Genomic DNA, 14,260 nt, shown 5'->3' with positions numbered 1-14,260 from the left:
TTACTATATGAAGTATAACCTTATATACTACTACGTTATAAGGTATAACGATATATTGCTTGACTATATGAAGTATAACCTTATATACTATTACATTATAAGGTATAACGATATATTGCACCACTATATGTCGTATAGCGTCCCATACTATTACGTTATATCCTATAACGTTGTACTGCATCACTATATGACGTATAACGTTATATATTATTACGCTATAAGGTATAACGTTATATTGCAACACTATATCACTTATAACGTTATATTGCATCACTATATGACGTATAAAGTTATGGAGTATTACGTTTTAACGTATAACGTTATATTGCATTACTATATGACGTATAACGTTTTGGAGTATTACGTTACAACGTATAACGATATATTGCATCACTATGTGACGTATAACGTTATATACTATTACGTTATAACCTATAACGTTGTACTGCGTCACAATATGACGCATAACGACATATACTGTTATAACGTATGACGTTATATTGCATTACTATATGACGTATAACGTTATGGAGTATTACGTTACAACCTATAACGTTATACTGCGTCACTATATGACGTATAACGTTATATACTATTACGTTAAAAGGTATAACAATATATTGCATCACTATATGAAGTATAACATTATATACTATTACGTTATAAGGTATAACGTTATATTGCTTCACTATATGAAGTATAACCTTATATACTATTACATTATAAGGTATAACGATATATTGCACCACTATATGACGTATAACGTCATATACTATTACGTTATAACCTATAACGTTGTACTGCATCATTATATGACGTATAACGTCATATACTATTACGTTATAAGATATAACGTTATGTTGCATCACTATATCACTTATACCGTTATATAGCATCCCAATATGACGTATAACGTTATGAACTATTACGTTATAACGTATAGCGTTATATTGCATTGTCACGTCCCGCGTTCCGCACGTGACGCCACGAACCAATAACTTATGAATAATTAAACACGACCAATAATAATAAATTAACTAATAACTAACCAATCAAAATAAAAAGAATTATACGACAGACAATCAAAATGAAATAAATGAATCAATAAGAAGAAACACTACAACCAATCAGCAATGACATATAAAATACAAATAAAATGAAATAATTAAATGAACCAATAAATAAAACAAGCCGCGATTCAAATGTATGAGATTTCTCTGCGAAAACACATGTATATACACACACGTGTATGCATATCTGTGTGTGTGACCTACTTCGTGAATCTAAATAATTGGTAATCTAATAAAATATAAAAGAAATAAAATATACTACACTACATCAGCATTCTAATAAAAGTGAAAATTGTATACAAGATTACTCTGCGACACACACATATATAGATATACACATGCGTACGCGTATCTTTGGGAAAAATTCATAATATATATATATATATATATATATATATATATATATATATATATATATATATATGTATGTATACGTTATTAAACCATTAAAACGCAAAGAAATAAATATATAGATTTACATTTCTACGAACCTAGAGAATTATATACGAAATCCACATTATGGAATATTCAACCAATTAACGATCCGAGAAACAATGAGAATAACAATACGCGCACATATACATATGCATATATATATTTTACATAATGGAAAATTACATTGTGAAATGTATATATATATATATACACATATTATTATATCGAACAACTACTCATCTAATATACAAAACCACCTTGTAAAAATTACATTACTGAACACTCAACTAAATCAACTGAAGATTTAGTATAATAATATATAATAATATAATAATATATATATATATATATACATAGATATGTGAAATAGCGTTGTATATAACCGGAAACAATACAAATGTCACACGACTTCTTCAACAACTTCGATTCTTCGTTCCTGCCGACAACACCTCACACGATGACTGCGTCTTCTAGGGCCACTTACGGATTCTTTACAATTCTTCTTCTTCTTGCACTGAAATATCATATGCAGTGAATAAAACACGAAAGAAGCAGGATGTACTAAATAAAAGAAATCATAACAAGATACACACCGAGACAGTCCGCATGGGAACCTCTGACAAAGATACCTCCGTATCTATCATTAAACGCATAATAATCAAGATGCACAAACCTCATCTGGAAGTCGACACCACTCACAGCGTGCCAATGCAAGGGAGGAAAACGAATGAAATTGTATTTCGTGAAGACGTTTCACCACTTTCCATAGATCAGAAACTGGAGCTACACAACTAATAACCTAATAACAAGAAAGTAATATAAAATATACACGATTTAATATATAGCAAATATGGACATATAAATCTACAAGGAGCAAAATATATCTCATATTGTCAAATAAAACCAAATTGTCAAAAGATCATCAGGACACGACGCCAACGAAGGTGCCACTGTGCCTATTTGGATGGAAAACCGCCACTTCAGCATCATCCCTCGCACATATTCACACACGCACGTCGATCACATCATCTCGTACCATTCACATATCTTCTTCCTCTTGCGCTAAAACAAATTCACAAGTTTAAGGAAACAAACAACATGCGAAACGAGATAGAATACTAAAAACACATACTCACACAGTTCGCACAGGCGCGGACGCTTTTGTGTCCATCACTCAACATAACCTGTAATCATCAAAATCCACGTTCTCTCATGGAAACTCTAAAAACCTGCAGCATTGCGATTCCCACCGGAATGAACTGTCACGTGACTGTCATCCCATTGGGGATGTCATTATAAAAAGCGTAGCGACACAATTCAAATCAGAGCAATTGTTAGCGGGTCAGTTGAATAAAGGAATAGAAGAGAGTAATTGTAAGCGGGTCAGTTGAATAAAGGAATAGAAGAGAGTAATTGTTAGCGTTCGGAAGAATTTAGCGAAAAATAAAGAAGAGTCAGAGAAATTGTTAGCGTTCGGGAGAATTTAGCGAAAAATAAAGAAGAGTCAGATTAATTGTTAGCGTTAGCGTTAGCGATTAATTGTTAGTGGTTCAGTTAGAACAATCAGAGTGATTGTGAAAAGAGAGTAACTGCCATTAGTTGGTTCAGTTAGAATATAGTCAGAGAAATTGTTAGCGTTCGGGAGAATTTAACGAAATTAAAGAAGAGTAATTCAGTTAGAATAAAGAAATAGGATAGAGCAATTGTGATTAGTTGGTTCAGGAGAATTTAGCGAAAATAAGGAGAGTAATTGTTAGTCGTTCAATTGAATTTGAGTGAGTCTGATTTAAGTTGAGTTGATTTAAGAGAATTCGTTCAGTTGATTTAATTAGAATTTAAGTTAGGATTAGAGAATAATTGTTCGTTCCAGTTTGAGTTTAAGAATTACGAGATATAAATGTTATTAGTCAGTTCGAATTATAAAATAATTGTTATTAGTCAGTTAGAATCAAAACAATAGTTGGCTCAAGTTTTTGTGTTAGAATTTCGAATTGTTAAACACGTCCGGACACACTGTTGTTTACACTGTTCAAATTAAATAAAGATTAAAACGAAAAATTATAGAAGTGTCGATCTTTGTAAAACCGGAATCACCCCAGCGGCCTGCCCGTTCATCAGCGGAGACCAACGTCAGGTGAGTTAACTTTAATTATTATTAATAACTAATAATTAAAATAATAAATAATATCAATGATTAGTATAATTCGTCATTAATTCCGCCTGTAATAATTATTTATAATATAATTGTTTATTCCAAACAATCCTCTCCCGTGCTAGTATTCCTGCGCATAGCAGGTTAGCCGAAACGTGGAGATTGTTGACCAGTGGCCTAAACTCCGATCAACGCTACATAATCTAACAAGAAATATCTAATTGAAACAGTCCTTAGACTGTTTCTGGTGGCAGCGACTACTACATTGTTTAAAATTTCAAAATTTGGATAGCGAAACGTAACAATATATATATATATAGATAAAAATTTTGGTGGCAGCGGTGGGATACGCTCCACGGAGGATTACAGTTGGTATAAACAATAACATACGCTCATAGGTTTAAAGTTTTTTCAATTTATTAACTGAAACATACACATAAACATATACAAAAAGAAAGGAAAAAAAAACATGGCGGTCGCACGAGACTCACTAAACGAGGACACGATTACGTTGTTGTCGGAAAAATTGAAAGCGTGGGACGAGAATTTTCGCGTACTAACCGACATTAATGCAAGTCTAAGCAGAGTGGAAGAAGACCTGCGTGCAAGTAGGGAATCGAGAGATACCGAAATTCCCACATCGACGCCGTTAATTCCGCGAGGAAGAAGACCCATTAATGATAATTTTCAACCAATTAAACTAAAAGACACGATCAAGTCAGTGCCAGTGTTCGACGGCCATCGACCACCGGTATTTCAATTTTTAAGGGCATGCGAACGAGCTCGAAGATTCGTGCCGCCGACGCAGAATCGTCCGACACCTCCGAATAATTATAATGGAAACAACACTCGTCCCCTATACGATAGTAACGACATCAGAAACAACCGCCAGGATCGAAGATTCGTGCCGCCGACGCAAAATCGTCCGACACCTCCGAATAATTATAATGGAAACAAAACTCGTCCCCTATACGATAGTAACAACATCAGAAACCACCACCAGGATTGGAGATTTGTATCGCCGTCGTGGAATCGTCTAAGCGACCCGGGAATAGAGAAAGATATTAGGAAAAGAGCAAGAGCAATAACCTGGAAAGAAAAATGCGTAGATAAACATCTCAAAGGAGATCCAAGTCAAAGGAGGGATGCTGATTATTTGAAACAACCAACCTTCCAATACAAACACTGTTCCGTTGCTGGGATAAAAGACGATGTTACTTTAAGTAGCAAGAGGACGCACGGCACCACAGACGAAATCATGAGTGAAAAATCTCCCGAATCCCCAGCCAAAATAAACAACACTAATATCAAAGAACTTTCAGAAGAGGCAGAAACTAGGAAATTGAACGACGAAACGAAAGGCGACGTTTATCCCCTGCCTAATATCACGGTTGACTCGGCAAGAATACAAAAGCAAGGTTCCACGAATTTTGTGAACGTTTCAAATATAATACGAAAAGAGATAGCGAGCGTATCACCCTCAAAAACTTCTATAAAACCATCAGAAAGTAACTTTATCGAACTCAAAGTCAAGCCATTAAATTCTAAGAAAACTCAGACTATAGAGAATAAAAGTATAGCCGTCCCTAAACCCAAAACAGAATCTATAAGCAAAAAGGTTTGTAATAAAAATTCAAAGAATAATTCTAAATCTACTGAAAATATTCCTAAACGTCCCATACAAGTATCACCGGGTGTTGGACTCAGATTCGGACGTCGACCTTTCCGGATGGTTTCAATAGAAATAAAAGAAACCTCAAATACTCCTACCGCGAGAATAGTCTCCCCGGATTTGAAAACGAAGGCGAATCTACTGCTAGACTCCGGATCAGAAATTAACATTATCAAGAAACCTGCCTTACCCGAGTCAGCGATCATCAACGAGCAAGAGATAATTGAAGTTCGAGGAATTACGGCAACGAGCCTGGTCACCCTAGGGCAGACAATAATACAGGTTGCGGGCCACCCCGTTACTTTCCATGTAGTTGATGATTCCCTGCTGATCAATCAAGACGGAATCTTAGGTTCCGAATTTTTTGCAAAATACAGAGCCCGTTTGGATTACGGGCAAAAACATATCAAATGGGGGGATATCTACATCCCGTTTGATACAAAAGAAAAGATAATTGTGCCGAAACGAAGTTCGGTACCATGTACCATAAATATCGCAAATCCGGAGGAAATTGAGGGATTCATCCCCAAAATCGAACCGATTAAGGGAGTCTATTTCGGAAATGCGGTCGTGAAAAACCATAAGGGACGTGGTTATTTAAGAATAATTAATACCACCTCGAGGGATTACGAATTTACCGTACCCACAATAGTAATAAAAAAATTTGCAACTCCTACTCCGCCCTCTCATACTACGTGCAACGCCGTTTCAGCATCTGAGGGAAATAGGTTCGACAAAATAATGGAATTATTGCGACTAGAGCATTTAAATGAAGAAGAAAAGAGGAACGTCGAAGCGCTAATACGGAAGAATCAAGATAGATTTCATCTCCCAGGGGAGACACTAGAAGGAACAGACGTTTTACAACACGAAATTGCTACCACAGATGAGATACCGATCAATGTTAAACAATACCGGTATCCTCCCGTACATCGGGAAGAAATAAACCGCCAGATTCAAGAACTACTAGAAACGGACGTTGTGGAATCATCGACATCTCCGTATAACTCCCCATTATGGATCGTGCCGAAGAAACCGGACTCTCAAGGTAACAAACGATGGAGAATGGTTATTGATTACAGGAAATTAAATGACAAAACAATAGGCGATGCCTATCCACTACCCAATATCACTGAAATATTGGACCAATTGGGAAGTGCGAAATACTTTTCCACGTTCGATCTAGCATCTGGGTTCCACCAAATCCGTATGTCATCGAAAGATGCCCACAAAACTGCATTCTCGACGCCATATGGTCATTTTCAGTTCAAACGAATGCCTTTCGGACTGAAAAATGCACCAGCAACGTTCCAGCGGTTGATGAATTCGATACTGTCAGGGTTGCAAGGAATAGAGCTGTTCGTTTATCTGGATGATATAGTAATTTATTCCACATCCATTCACGAACATGAGATTAAATTTAATCGACTTATGGACAGATTACGGAGAGCTAAATTGCAACTGCAACCGGACAAGTGCGAATTCTTACGGCACGAAGTAAAATATTTGGGACATGTAATCAGTGAGAATGGAGTTAAACCTGACCCAAAGAAAATCGAGGCAGTTTCAAACTTTCCACGGCCAAGGAAATCAAAAAATGTTAAACAATTTTTGGGATTAGCTGGATATTACCGAAGGTTCATACCCAATTTCTCCAAGGTTGCGAAACCATTGACGCAATTACTAAAAAAGGACGTTGCGTTCAAGTGGACGGAAAACCAAGAAGATGCATTCAACACCTTGAAAACAGCCCTTATAACAGAACCCATTTTGCAGTACCCGGACTTCTCTCAACCATTCAATCTCACGACAGACGCATCTGGATATGCCGTGGGCGGCGTACTAAGCCAAGGACCTATCGGAAAAGACCTACCGATCGCATACGCCTCAAGATTATTGAACCCCGCCGAACAAAATTATTCCACGATAGAAAAGGAATGCCTAGCGATCGTTTACAGCGCAATGCACTTCCGACCGTATTTGTACGGGAGAAAATTCACCATTATAACCGATCATAAACCTCTGGTGTGGATGCATTCTATCAAAGATCCTACTTCAAGAATTTGGAAGTGGAAACTAAAATTGGCGGATTTCGAATTCGACATTATACACAAAGAAGGTAAGGCAAACGCGAATGCAGACGCCTTATCTAGAAACCCCCCTGAGGTTTGTTTGCCAATCAGGAAAAGAGAGGAAGATTCACCGAGTCGATATCCCGCACCCAAGAGATTTGAACTAGACACACTAACCGAAGACTCCCCCACGTTTGAAGTTAAACCACGCGAACTATCGCAACACAATAGACCAGGAAAACAAGAAAAAATTTCCATTCGAAAACACGTCACCATAGAAGAAACACCCACAAAACATTTTGACCACGCATTAGCCGAAATCGACGTAAACACAGACGAGGAAACAATCACTCAAGAGATAACCGACATCGATAAAACGAATGAAGAAGAACCCCCTATAACAATTTCCGAACCAATTCAGCAACAAGGAAAGGACGCAATGCCTGCGGTACTTTCAGAGCTAAGAATCTTGGAAACGCGAGACTCGATTACGAGAGTAAACGACCATAGAATAATATTCGTCGATATACATGGCACTCCGATAGATAAAGGGGCCTTAGAAATGAAGGAAGCAGGAAAACTGCCGTATTATAGAGATTTAATGTTGGGAAGAGTAATATTGAATCAAGATTCCGGAAAATACATCGTGTCCCTACCCGTAAAGGAAGATCGAAACTCTCCAATAACGCCAGAAAATATACTGAACTCATTGAAATCTTTACTGGATGTGGTAAAAGAAAACCAATTAACGTCCTTTAGCATCAGCAAAACAAACCTGGAAGAAATATCTTGGCGATATACAATCAGGAAACTGAAAGAAGTATTCATGGGAGAAACCATAGCTATTACCATCTGTACCGGGGAAATAATTATCCCACCGGTGGAAGCGCGAAGCAACATAATACGAGAAAAGCACGAATCACCTGTAGCAGGACATAAGGGAGTAACAAAAACTTACCAAAGAGTACGACAATACTACTATTGGAAAACCATGAAGAAAGAAATCCAGGAATACGTGAGAACATGCAAAGAATGCCAATTGAAAAAGTTAACCAGAATAAAAACAAGGCAACCCATGGTGCTCACAGACACACCAGGTAAAGCGTTCGATAAAATTAGTATGGATATCGTCGGTCCATTACCACAGACACAAAAGGGAAATAAATACATATTAACCATCCAAGACTTACTGACAAAATATTCAATCGGGATCCCGATGGCAGGAATCTCTTCGGCCGAGATAGCTGACGTTTTCGTAAAACAATTCATTTGCCGATTCGGTTCACCGAGGGCTATCCTTACTGATCGGGGAGCAAATTTTACATCCTCGCTGATGAAAAAAGTAGCAAAAAGATTTCGCATAAAAAGGTATACCACGTCAGCATACCATCCACAAAGCAACGGCTCCATCGAAAGATCTCACCACGTATTAACTGAATACCTCAACCTGTACATCGAAAATTCCAGAAACTGGGACGAATGGGTGGAATTAGCCATGTTCTCCTACAATACCTCCGTACACGAAGGAACAAAATTCTCCCCACACGAACTAGTCTTTGGGCACTTAGCCAGAGAACCTACTGGCGAGATGATAACCGAGGAGAATATGGAACCAACATATGCAGAGTATCTCAGAGACCTGTTCGATAAAATCGTCACCGTTCAACAAATGGCAAGAGAAAATTTGATAAAATCCAAATTAAAGTCAAAAGAATACTATGACAGACGAATCAACCCGCAAAATTTCAAAATAGGAGATCTAGTATATCTATTAAAGGAACCCAGAAGAGGAAAATTTTCCGACCAATATTCGGGACCGCATAAAGTGTTGGAAATTTTAGAAAACCAAAACGTCATGATTGAAGTGAAAGGGATTCCGCGAACAGTGCACTTAAATAAGTTAAAATTAGCGCATAACCGAAATAAACAATAAACGAAACGTTTTCAGAAGGTAACACAGTACAGTAGTATGTAGTGTAGTGCTGCTCGTCGAATAATGCGGATAATGGAAACCTAAAAAGAAAAGGAAATTACTATGTACTTTCTAAACATTACACAAATCTAAAATGTATTAATTCAATAAAGTGATTAAAACGGTGAAAGTGAAAAGTACCTTGTGAACAATTAACTATTGTAAAAGGAAGTGTATATGCAAAGACATGCCATAAGCCCATATTCGTAAAACATAACGTATGACAGCCATCTGAAACAAATGGAAGAATTAACCTCAATTACCTTAATACAAAATATAATAGTACTAAACGATTATAACAATATCGTGGTTAAACCAAAGTAAGTGCGACACTGCTTGTCGAATAGTGCAGATAGTGGAAACCTAAAAACAAAAGAAAGATTACTATTTGCGTTCTATAAAACGTGTTAATTCAATAACATAATTAAAGGCAGTGAAAGTAAAAAGTACCTAGTCCACAACTAATCATTGTAGAAGGAAGTGTACATGCAGGAATTCCGCAGAGATAAATTATGGATCCACTCCGTAGAACATAGAATACGACTGCCAGCTGAAACGAATGCAAGAACTGGCCTCAATTGCCTTGACATATATGAAAAGAAATAATACTATTAAAACTTACAACAAGATTGCCAATTACGTTGGGTAGGTGTCTTGCGTGAGCGACATAGCGTGTAGACTTGGAGAATAAAGACGAAGTAACTATGAACAGTAATAATATAGTGTACAAGTTCTAATCTATAATACATGAATTAGTCTCGACTTACATTACACGATTATTATTATACCTCACATATAGAAACAGATTTGTAATGCACAATAGCGGTCGCTCACACAATGCACTACGTGCATATTGAATTAATTAACTAAATGATATGTTTATACTCACAAATATAGGATGAATGAAGGTATCTGTAGTAAGTATTTTGAATGTAATGAAAACCGGATGATGCCTTACACACGGTAACGCAGCATCGAAGGAATAGGATTTGAGAAACTACAAACGGTAATAATTCAATAAACAAGTTTTAACCAATAATACATAGATTAGCTCAAAAAATTATACTATACAAATATGAAATAATAATAAATCACTAATAATAAATCACATAATTACTAAGTAACAACAAATAGGGAAGATATAGAAATAGCTAATAAAATAAAAATAGGCTAGAAATTAATCAAGATAGATTAGCCGAGCATTAGTAATCAAACATAATTAAAATTAGGAATTATCATATTGTGTTAAGCTATTACAGCATTACTATATTAAATTACGTATAAAGAAATAAGGTTATACTACACAGTGGTGACTGGTGACACTATGCACGCATTAGATTAAACCAATTAAACAAATGCTACATAAATATAAACTACCTTATAATTAAACAGTGAAACGATTCTATTAGTGATTAATATTTTCGACAACGATATAATCCACACGCTATTACATTAAAATAACACACAGTATATATACACATATTACAACAAATACAAAACAATGTTAAATTAAACATACACATTACGACGAACACAAAACTAGACGTTGACACTTCACTAGAACGGAGTTGAAACTAAGTAACAAAACAATTATTACAATATCAAACAAATTTACGAAACACCACACTCTTATTTAAGACGTACACAAACATCCATTTTGAAAATCCGTCGCGAGCGTGAAGCAGTTCTCACGCATGCGCAATGAACTACATGCAATAATTATACACACTAAAATAAATACAGAATAATATTATTTCCACTTCAATTATACGTCAACTGCTAAAATAAAGTCACAAATAATTAACAAATAAATAACAAAACCGCATGAATAAAATTCACCATATACTAGAGACATTCATGAACGGCCATCTTAGATTGTCACGAATAGGGAATAGTCCTTACGCACGCGCAATGAAACACATATACATAAATAATATTAATTTTATTTGAATTACACGTCACCTACTAAAATAAAGTTAAAAATAATTAACAGATAGATAATTAATTCGATATTGGCAAAAGTCACCACATATTAGGGACATCCACCACCAATCAACGCATGTATGTAGTAACTTTAATACCTCACAAATAAATTATATTTCTAATAAAAAAATAATAAAAAGACGGGTACGATAATCTAGACTTAGGCTATCGCGACCCATACGAAGACCCTCCAACACGTTTTTATGCACACAAATTCAAAGAGCGCGTTGTAGATTGTGTGAAATACAAATAACAAAACTCCAACCCGCGATATTTTGTCTGTAATGCATAAATGTCAATCTTAACACGACACAATAACCCCAAAGAAATCTTTTGATGTAAGGAATTGTAGTTCGCGCTGTTGCCCGTTATGATGGACCAACAACCAATCGCAACTACATCTGCTACGATCAGTCAAATTTCCTTCGGAAATTTGAACGCCAAGGGCGGGGGTGTCACGTCCCGCGTTCCGCACGTGACGCCACGAACCAATAACTTATGAATAATTAAACACGACCAATAATAATAAATTAACTAATAACTAACCAATCAAAATAAAAAGAATTATACGACAGACAATCAAAATGAAATAAATGAATCAATAAGAAGAAACACTACAACCAATCAGCAATGACATATAAAATACAAATAAAATGAAATAATTAAATGAACCAATAAATAAAACAAGCCGCGATTCAAATGTATGAGATTTCTCTGCGAAAACACATGTATATACACACACGTGTATGCATATCTGTGTGTGTGACCTACTTCGTGAATCTAAATAATTGGTAATCTAATAAAATATAAAAGAAATAAAATATACTACACTACATCAGCATTCTAATAAAAGTGAAAATTGTATACAAGATTACTCTGCGACACACACATATATAGATATACACATGCGTACGCGTATCTTTGGGAAAAATTCATAATATATATGTATGTATACGTTATTAAACCATTAAAACGCAAAGAAATAAATATATAGATTTACATTTCTACGAACCTAGAGAATTATATACGAAATCCACATTATGGAATATTCAACCAATTAACGATCCGAGAAACAATGAGAATAACAATACGCGCACATATACATATGCATATATATATTTTACATAATGGAAAATTACATTGTGAAATGTATATATATATATATATACACATATTATTATATCGAACAACTACTCATCTAATATACAAAACCACCTTGTAAAAATTACATTACTGAACACTCAACTAAATCAACTGAAGATTTAGTATAATAATATATAATAATATAATAATATATATATATATATACATAGATATGTGAAATAGCGTTGTATATAACCGGAAACAATACAAATGTCACACGACTTCTTCAACAACTTCGATTCTTCGTTCCTGCCGACAACACCTCACACGATGACTGCGTCTTCTAGGGCCACTTACGGATTCTTTACAATTCTTCTTCTTCTTGCACTGAAATATCATATGCAGTGAATAAAACACGAAAGAAGCAGGATGTACTAAATAAAAGAAATCATAACAAGATACACACCGAGACAGTCCGCATGGGAACCTCTGACAAAGATACCTCCGTATCTATCATTAAACGCATAATAATCAAGATGCACAAACCTCATCTGGAAGTCGACACCACTCACAGCGTGCCAATGCAAGGGAGGAAAACGAATGAAATTGTATTTCGTGAAGACGTTTCACCACTTTCCATAGATCAGAAACTGGAGCTACACAACTAATAACCTAATAACAAGAAAGTAATATAAAATATACACGATTTAATATATAGCAAATATGGACATATAAATCTACAAGGAGCAAAATATATCTCATATTGTCAAATAAAACCAAATTGTCAAAAGATCATCAGGACACGACGCCAACGAAGGTGCCACTGTGCCTATTTGGATGGAAAACCGCCACTTCAGCATCATCCCTCGCACATATTCACACACGCACGTCGATCACATCATCTCGTACCATTCACATATCTTCTTCCTCTTGCGCTAAAACAAATTCACAAGTTTAAGGAAACAAACAACATGCGAAACGAGATAGAATACTAAAAACACATACTCACACAGTTCGCACAGGCGCGGACGCTTTTGTGTCCATCACTCAACATAACCTGTAATCATCAAAATCCACGTTCTCTCATGGAAACTCTAAAAACCTGCAGCATTGCGATTCCCACCGGAATGAACTGTCACGTGACTGTCATCCCATTGGGGATGTCATTATAAAAAGCGTAGCGACATAATTCAAATCAGAGCAATTGTTAGCGGGTCAGTTGAATAAAGGAATAGAAGAGAGTAATTGTAAGCGGGTCAGTTGAATAAAGGAATAGAAGAGAGTAATTGTTAGCGTTCGGAAGAATTTAGCGAAAAATAAAGAAGAGTCAGAGAAATTGTTAGCGTTCGGGAGAATTTAGCGAAAAATAAAGAAGAGTCAGATTAATTGTTAGCGTTAGCGTTAGCGATTAATTGTTAGTGGTTCAGTTAGAACAATCAGAGTGATTGTGAAAAGAGAGTAACTGCCATTAGTTGGTTCAGTTAGAATATAGTCAGAGAAATTGTTAGCGTTCGGGAGAATTTAACGAAATTAAAGAAGAGTAATTCAGTTAGAATAAAGAAATAGGATAGAGCAATTGTGATTAGTTGGTTCAGGAGAATTTAGCGAAAATAAGGAGAGTAATTGTTAGTCGTTCAATTGAATTTGAGTGAGTCTGATTTAAGTTGAGTTGATTTAAGAGAATTCGTTCAGTTGATTTAATTAGAATTTAAGTTAGGATTAGAGAATAATTGTTCGTTCCAGTTTGAGTTTAAGAATTACGAGATATAAATGTTATTAGTCAGTTCGAATTATAAAATAATTGTTATTAGTCAGTTAGAA

The 14,260-nt window shown here is 35.6% G+C and overlaps 1 protein-coding gene and 2 long non-coding RNA genes across 13 annotated transcripts; all 3 read right to left on the bottom strand.

Annotated features, from left to right (window-relative positions):
* Positions 1-1,649: 1,649 nt before the first annotated feature.
* Positions 1,650-2,860, bottom strand: LOC126928573 (uncharacterized). Its single transcript, XR_007716785.1, has 2 exons — positions 2,099-2,860; positions 1,650-2,019 (listed from the first exon to the last, which is right to left on the bottom strand). It is a non-coding gene; the product is annotated as an uncharacterized LOC126928573 (long non-coding RNA).
* A 5,871-nt stretch (positions 2,861-8,731) lies between these two features.
* Positions 8,732-11,474, bottom strand: LOC126928570 (uncharacterized). 11 transcript variants are annotated; one of them, XM_050744198.1, is made up of 5 exons: positions 11,213-11,474; positions 9,996-10,075; positions 9,824-9,941; positions 9,515-9,604; positions 8,732-9,414 (listed from the first exon to the last, which is right to left on the bottom strand). In XM_050744198.1, the coding sequence occupies exons 1-5, from the start codon at positions 11,226-11,228 to the stop codon at positions 9,308-9,310; spliced, it is 411 nt and encodes a 136-aa protein (XP_050600155.1). In that variant the 5' UTR covers positions 11,229-11,474; the 3' UTR covers positions 8,732-9,307. The 11 variants fall into 11 exon arrangements, 6 of the variants coding, with proteins under 6 accessions (XP_050600155.1, XP_050600153.1, XP_050600156.1 ...); XM_050744196.1 differs by lacking the exon at positions 11,213-11,474 and adding an exon at positions 11,018-11,150; XM_050744199.1 differs by lacking the exon at positions 11,213-11,474 and adding an exon at positions 10,893-11,005.
* Positions 11,475-11,802: 328 nt separating this feature from the next.
* On the bottom strand, positions 11,803-13,618 carry LOC126928572 (uncharacterized). The gene is made up of 3 exons (XR_007716784.1): positions 13,449-13,618; positions 12,906-13,374; positions 11,803-12,826 (listed from the first exon to the last, which is right to left on the bottom strand). It is a non-coding gene; the product is annotated as an uncharacterized LOC126928572 (long non-coding RNA).
* Positions 13,619-14,260: the final 642 nt, after the last annotated feature.

This window comes from Bombus affinis, unplaced genomic scaffold (assembly GCF_024516045.1).
Source record: "Bombus affinis isolate iyBomAffi1 unplaced genomic scaffold, iyBomAffi1.2 ctg00001078.1, whole genome shotgun sequence".
Lineage (NCBI taxonomy): Eukaryota > Metazoa > Arthropoda > Insecta > Hymenoptera > Apidae > Bombus > Bombus affinis.
This window is presented reverse-complemented; position numbering and strand designations above follow the sequence as displayed.

What these genes read in the sequence shown, in the direction of transcription:
- LOC126928570 (XM_050744196.1), bottom strand. Translation starts at nt 11,069, where the DNA reads ATGCGTGAGAACTGCTTCACGCTCGCGACGGATTTTCAAAATGGATGT. An exon ending in ACGTAATTGGCAATCTTGTT is followed by an intron (nt 9,942 to 9,995) that starts GTAAGTTTTAAT and finishes AATTGAGGCCAG; the next exon opens with TTCTTGCATTCGTTTCAGCT. An exon ending in AATGATTAGTTGTGGACTAG is followed by an intron (nt 9,605 to 9,823) that starts GTACTTTTTACT and finishes CATTTGTTTCAG; the next exon opens with ATGGCTGTCATACGTTATGT.